This window comes from Ptiloglossa arizonensis, unplaced genomic scaffold (genome assembly GCF_051014685.1).
Source record: "Ptiloglossa arizonensis isolate GNS036 unplaced genomic scaffold, iyPtiAriz1_principal scaffold0023, whole genome shotgun sequence".
Taxonomy (NCBI): Eukaryota; Metazoa; Arthropoda; class Insecta; order Hymenoptera; family Colletidae; genus Ptiloglossa; species Ptiloglossa arizonensis.
In genome coordinates, this window is record NW_027478393.1 from 1938083 (window position 1) to 1945582 (window position 7500).

General features: G+C 53.2%; 1 protein-coding gene across 1 annotated transcript in view; it reads left to right on the forward strand.

The window, feature by feature from the left end:
- Positions 1-7146: 7146 nt before the first annotated feature.
- Positions 7147-7500, forward strand: part of LOC143154441 (uncharacterized) — a 42442-nt gene continuing 42088 nt past the window's right edge. Inside the window, exon 1 of the mRNA XM_076326563.1 lies at positions 7147-7162. Within this exon, the coding sequence (XP_076182678.1) occupies positions 7147-7162 (16 nt within the window). The remainder of the gene's footprint in view (positions 7163-7500) is intronic.

The following is a 7500-nucleotide window of genomic DNA, read 5'->3' on the forward strand; positions in this document are numbered from 1 at the left end:
GCGATCTTGTATGTGAGCCCCCAGGGCTCCTTGTTTCCTTGCTCGGTAACAAAGTTTGTCCAGCTTTGAAACTTGGCAGTTCGAACAGCAGCTGTATAGGCTTTTCTGGCGTTATTGTATTCAGCCTTTCTAGCTGCTCTCTCCTTTTGGTCTTTCTCACGCTGGAAGGCACGTCTCAGACGATACACGTGCGTCTTCCGTTTGGTCAATTCCCTCGTCCACCAAGGGACGGATTTTGAGTGCCATTGCTTGACAGGTATGGAGGCTTTGCACGCGTGGACGATCGCCAGCTCGATCTCCTGTGCTAGATGTTCGACATCCCTTCGACATTCGACGTCTCCGGGAAGGAGCCTCTCGCGTTCAAGCAACGCACGATCGAAGCGAGACCAGTCCGCTTTGGACGTGCGGAATCGGGGCTCCAAGGCACGACGATCCTCGCTCACGTCTGCGAACTGTAACACAAACTCAATCGCTCGATGATCGCTGGAGGTCCAATCGTATTGGACCCTCCAGTTTTTCACATATTTCGACATATCGTTCGTCACTAGCGTAACGTCGATCCATGATTCGCCACTTGGGCTGGAGTATGTGGGTATACTTCCAGCATCGTTCATCACAGTCAGGCCGTGTTGAGCGATGAACTCTTCGAGTTCATCTCCCCGCGCGTCCGTTCGTGTGCCGCCCCACGAGGGGGACTTGGCATTGACGTCCGCCGCGATAACGACCCGACTGTGTCCGAGAGCATCAAGTACTTTTCCCAGTCGAGCCAAGCTGGGTTCAATCTCCTCGGAGCATTGAAAGTACTGACTGACCAAGTAAAAACTTCCGGCCGCATCATCGCTGATGCAAACGCAGGTCAAATGCGAGTCGCACAGATGCGAGATTTTGACCACGGAGAGTTCCGGGTTCCGGACAGCAATTGCCGCCATTACCGGTGTGCCCCCCGTGACTACTTTCGTCGCAAGCCCCAGCCCAGGGACGGTACCCTCTTGGGAATAGGGCTCCTGCGCGAGCAGCACATCGATCTTTCGCGAGTGCATCAACTCCCTCACCTCATCAAGAACAATCCGGGCTCGTCGCATGTTATGCTGCACGACCCGATATTGTCTCAGAGGGATGCTCTCGGTTTTATTTTGTTTATTTTTGCCCGCCATAATCGGTCCGAGCTATTACTTGTTCCAGCGCGACCTGATAGGACGCGCAGGACTTGTCTTTCGACCGATGGTCGTATCTTTTGCCCCTAGCCTTGCAGTTTGAACAGACCGGGGTCTCGTTCAAACTCTTGCAGGAGCTTATCGTGTGCCCACCTCTAGCACAATGTCCGCAAACTTCCTCCTTTACTTTGCAGTGTTTGGCCATGTGGCCAAACCTCTGGCACTTAAAGCACCGAGCCACCGCAATGTAGTCCTGCACACGGCAAGACGACCATCCGATGTACACTCGGCCTCTCTCTTTGAGCCGCAGGCGAACCTGCGGGCTGCACTCAATGACCCAGTTGGTCGTTTTCGCGTTATTCGCCTTGGGCCCGGTTGCAAACCGGACTTTCAAGGCGGATGACACTTCCCCCTGTGTCATTTCACTGAGGTTTTGTTTCCAAATACTGGATACAACCTCCTCCTTTGTAACCTTTCGAGGAACGTCATACACTATAAGTGTAGGCTTCCTCTTCGTTTGTACGGAAACTGAAAGGCCCACTCCTTTCAGTTCCGCCGAATTCGTGAAGGCCTTCAGGTCTTCTTCGCGTTCGGTCTCGACGACTATGCCACCTGAGTGGATGCGTCGAACCGCTGTAACGCGGATCTTGGCCTTGGTAGGCTTGACGACAGACAGAACAGTGTGTTTTGTGACATCACTGTTCTGTTTTGTTCCCTTCGGCGGGAATATGCGCACCGCATTTCGGGGTGGCACCACCGCGTCTGGGGAGACTTTCTTGGTGTCGAGCTTTACCGCATCGGCGTAGGTCGACACTTGTTTCCGCACTGCAGATTTCGCATCCATCAGCGTCCTCTGCGCCACGCTCTTTACGGCCGCCTTGAGGGACTCCTTGGAGTCCTGGCGCACCGCGGCGAGCTGCCCTTCGAGGAAGCTGCTGCGAATGAGCAGTTCCTGGACAAGCTCGTAGAGCGCGGATGTTTGGCCGATCACACGGCCACCGGCCTCCTTTGTTACCTTCGACTCCGGTCGAAGGCAGAAGCTCCGGACATCCGCGATCACGGCCGAGGCTTCGTCTCGTATGAGATCGAGCGGCCGTATTTTGGGCCCAGATACCGCCTCCGTCGGTACCTTGCCCCGTTTCTCGGTGGCCGGTTTGCCTGGTATGGCTGCGCCGGCCTTCTTCTTCCTGGAGACCGTTGTCCAGTCTCCAGGCTTTTCACCCGGGCCCGGTGGGATGTTCCCGTGGGCCTCCGACTTTTTATGAGCACTGGGCTTTACGGCCCGCGGCTCCTTTGGATTTTTACGGGTGGGTACACCCGGTCCATCCTGCTTTTGCGGCTTGGCCGCGTCTTTTGGCTTTTTAGGCAAAGGCGGCGCGGGGTTCTTGTCACCCGCAGGCTTCGCCTTGCCTCTTGAGTCTTTGCTAGGGGAGGCGTGTTTCTGTCCCTCCCCAGCTTCCTCCTTCTTCTTAATTTTTGGGGACGACGTGCCGGGAGCACCTGCATCGTCGACCTCCTTTTTTATTTCTACCGCGTCGCTCTTGAGAATCTCAAGAACGACTACGGGTTGATCCGATTTGTTTGTTTGTGATTCCATGGTCAAGTTAGTCTCTTCATCCCGCTGCATGTCCCAGCCTCCTCGGACCCTCAAATGGAACCTGGCTCCGCCAGGTTAGGACATTACCCAGGATATAGTCCGCGTTCCAAGGCCGACCGGGTCTCCCCGGACTCCAAGGTCCCCTTCCTCGCCCAATATAGAACCCACTCGCCGAGACGTATGGTCGTTCCAAGCCGATTGACTAGGCACAGAGCTGCTTTTCTCGCCTAGCCGCCCGTCTAGTCGAAGCAGTGGCCAAAGGTACGTGTTGGGTGCACACTCTCCCGCAGGACAGGGCCCCCTCAGATCCCAGGACCCACCTTTCCGACGACACGGGTCGCCCCGCACGGCAAACACGGGGGGGACAAACCTCAGCAGTTGCCCCCTCTGCTTCGCTACGTTCGGTTTAGCGATCCCGTTTGACACGGGACCCCCAGTGGGACCGCGTGGAGGTACGCAACGTAACTTGAACATGACCTCGGGCATCATGTCCCGAGTAAAACGGCCGGGCTGGGGAGCATCGACCCTTGGCTCACCTGAGTCCCAACCCAAACTTTCGCTCGATAGCTTCACAATTCTGTTGCTATTTTTTTTTTCCAAGTGCCAGCGGCGTGTTGCTTTATTTTCCAATACGACGGGTGATCGGTCGCTTATAATTTTTACCCGCCGTGGCTCCTTCACTTGCTGCGCACTCTTTCCACTGTGTTTGTAGATGTTTCTAGGTGGGAGTACGCAGCATCCGCTTGGGTGGTTTCGTCATTGCCGAGGCCGGTGCCAGCTCCGGCTCGGTTTGAGCGTGTTTGGGCCGTAATGGACGATTTTTGGACTTTCGGTGAGCCAGGGGATGCTCTACCCCTGCTCCTGCAACCCCGGGTTCTGGTCTCCGTATTCCTACTTCATTGACCTAGCCCTTGAATTACTCCCCACCAGTAGATAGGGACAGAGGGAATCTCGTTAATCCATTCATGCGCGTCACTAATTAGATGACGAGGCATTTGGCTATTTTTTTTTTTTTTTTTTTTTTGAAGGAGGAAAAATGCTTTTACGCACACCGGCACTGGTGTTGTGGTGCCGGTAGTGTGGGACTCTCAACTGGTTACCCACTAAAAAAACTCCTTGTATTATACCTGAACGATGGATGGGCAGGTAGCACCCATTTGGCCTGGTTCTCTGGTTTCTCCTTAACCAACCCCAATCTTAAGTCTCCTTCTTACATCCGTGGTCTTGTTGAACGTCCCGTAGCAGTTCAATCCCCCGACGAGTGCCCTTGTGGCCAGTATCTTCATTTCATTCTTCTTCAGGACTCCGAGTTTGACCAGTTCGTCTGCGGATTCCACGCTCCACACTCCTCTCCAAGAGATCGTGGCCGACGTGTACTGGATGTTCGCCGATGGGAACCTCGACGACAATGCAGCATGTGCGGAGTCACGATAGTACGATTTCTTTCTTTCGTGGGCCAGTCTCAGGTCGGTCTGTTCGCTCACAACCTGAGCATCTACTACCAGCACGGTAGTGCCACTTGCTGCCACTAGGTCTGGCTTTCTGATCCCATCCGGTGTTTCGAGTAGTGGCTCCTCTTCTACCCTCCCGAATTTCTTCTGCAGTGCTCGATGGATGTAGGATACTATGGCGTTGTGCCGGGCTATTCTTGCCCCGTGCGTTCGGTGGCACTTTTGCACGATGTGGTTAAGTGTTTCCACCGCATTGCATCCTGCTCTGCAGAGTCTGTCGTGCTGCCTTCCACGACTCGATCGGGATTTGGTAGGTAGGGCATTTATACGTAACTTTGCGCAGTTAACGTAGTCCTTGCCCGTTAGAAATCGTGTACCATCAGTGATCCATCGGTTTTGGTGTGGCACTTTGCTCGAGTCCTGTAGAGCCTTTCCATCTATAGAGTTATGGAGTATCCTAGCCCACCGCCTTTCGATTTCTACGACGTTCCTTAGCTCTTGGTTTGCGTCTTTGAGCCTCCGCTTCGATTTTTGGATCTCCTGTGTTAGGAAGGAGCCCGGTTCTTTGTCCTTCTTGGACATGGCTTCCAGTCTTTCCTTCCTATGGAGAGGCATCAGCCATCTCATAGATGGAATTGAGAGTCCACCATCGGCTGCTTTGGCATGAATGTACGCATTTGGTACGTCGTGTGGGAGCGCAAGCCATTTTCTGACAGCTCCGCGCACTAGGGTGTCCACCTTGTTCAGCCTACTCAGGTCCGTAGAGCCAAGAGTAAGGGCGTGGTACAAGCTGGGTAACACTACCACCCTCAGTGCAAATAATCTTTGCTGCGGCTTTAGAGGGGCCTTTGTTAGTTTGACTATGGCTTCCCTCAGTTGTGCTTCAGGCACTGTTGTTGTTCGTCCCTCCGGTGTAAACGGGATGCCTAGGTACTTCCATTCATCTTGTCTCCTCATGGCAGGTATCACACGTCCCATGCATTCGAATTTGACGTTGGGATCTACCACAGACTTCTTTACGTGTGGTACGTTCCTTATCGCTGTAGTGAAGGACTTGTTAGTATTAACTACGAGACCACACTGCGATAGGAAACCTGTACATTTGTCGATCGTAAGCTGGAGGCCTTGCGGCGTTGTGGCCATCAGTATGAGGTCATCGGCAAAGGCTAGTACGTTGTATTTGGATCCAGCTACGTCGACTCCAACTTCTTTTGGTATGTGTTGGAACATTCTGTCGATCACCATATTAAACAGCATTGGCGATAACGGGTCGCCCTGCTTTACTCCACACGTAGGGTGAATTTTGTGGGAGTTCCAGCCATCGCAAGCCAAGGTGGTCTGGCTATTTTTATAGACATGGGCTATGTAGGCGACCATAGGTCCCGGGGCTCCCATAGTTGTTAGTGTGTCTATAATAGTTTCGTGCGAGACTGAGTCGAATGCTTTGGTTAGATCGACAGATGCCAGGTATAATGGCTTGCAAGTCTGTCTGTGGTATCGAAGCACCATGTCCAATAGAAAGGTATTTTCCGCGCTTCCATCTATCGGAATAAATGCCTTTTGTCTGCAGTCCAGCTCCACGTTCTTCCGCAATCTGTTCGCGAGCACCTTATGGAAGGTTCTGGTTATCACTGAGGAGACCGTGATCGGTCTGAAATCGCCGGGCTCTACGGCGTTCTCCTTTTTTGGGATAAGGGTTGTTCTGGATTCCAAGAGCCATTTTGGTAACTTTCCGCATATTAAAAAGACATTTAGAATTCTAGCTAGAATTCCTGGTGGCATAGCTCTTAGTTGCCTTGCGGTTACCATGTCTGGACCTGGTGACGTGGTCATTTCCGGAATCGCTTTCAGAACTTCCTCAGGTTTTATCGCTCTCCAGATTGCCTCGATCGTCGGCCGTTTCCCGCCAACTCCAGGCGAGCTTTTACTCCCGTCTGTCATCACAGCTTGCCAGTACGGTGTCATCACCTGTTCTTCGGGTGTAGTGGAGGACCCCTTGTCTTTTAGCAGTGCCCGCAGGTACTTACAGGGGTTCTTCTTCCACGCACGCTGTGTTCGGGCGTAGTCAGCTCTTCTTTGCTTCCTCTTTGGAAGCAATTGGGGCTGTTTGTCGTCCCCCTTCTTTCGTCCGCTTTTTGGAGCAGGAAACACCTCTCTGAGGTATGCTGAAGTTTCCTCGAATAGGGTGTCCGAGTCCCATCTGTTCGCATGCAGGCATATGCGATTTAGGTGCCGGGCACAGAAATCTGTACCGTTGATTGGGGGGCACCTTGATAGTTCGTCCTTGATTTCCGCAACCAGACTATCGCCCACCTCCTCGGAGTGTTTTTCATCACTCGCCGCTGGTGTTGAATTTGGTGGGGCAGCTTGTTGGAGCTCCATAATGAGATCCTGCACTCTCTGTTTATGGCAAGCTTTCTTTCTCTGCCCTTTAATGGCTTCGAGAGTGCGGCTGGGGAAGTAAGGCTTTAGTGCTTGGTTGGCGAACTTCACACCTGCCATGCAGAGCTGCGCCTCCTGCCGTGCCAGGAGGGCTGCCTCCTCTGGTGACCAAGGGGCTTTTATATTTACTATCGATGAGGCCAATCTCTCATCGTTCCAATCCTTGTGCTGTCGTTGTTCGTGCACGCCACGTCCTCGTACTGTGGGAAATGCCCTGCTACATCCTTCTTTCCTACATGGGAAGACTACTTGGGGTTCAGCGTTGGATACTTCCATCGAACCATCGCCGACATCAGTTGGGCCGACAGAGCCAGAGGGCCCGTCGGCTAATTCAGTATTCTCTTTCATCCGAGGCTTTGTTTTAATTTTTGGGCCAACTGTAATAAGGTCGAGAGGGCTGGCGACCCCCAGGACCGTTGGGCACAGAGGTGACACTTAGCTATCGTTTTTGAGGCGACATTGCCCGGCGAGATCCAACTGGGAGGCGATCACTTGCTTAACTATGGTCTTTAAGGCTGGTCTCGGATACTAGTTCCGGCAAGCCGGCCCGACACCTCAGGCGACCGCCTTAAGAGAGTCATAGTTACTCCCGCCGTTTACCCGCGCTTTTTTGAATTTCTTCACGTTGACATTCAGAGCACTGGGCAGAAATCACATTGCGTCAACACTCTTGGGGGCCATCGCAATGCTTTGTTTTAATTAGACAGTCGGATTCCCCTAGTCCGTGCCAGTTCTGAGCTGAGTGTTGAATGACGGCCGAAGAAACGACCGCGACGTCAAACGCCACAGAAGCTCCGCAGCAAGGAAGATCCGTGAGAGGCCAAGGCACGGGACCGAGATCGGATCCCGGTAACAG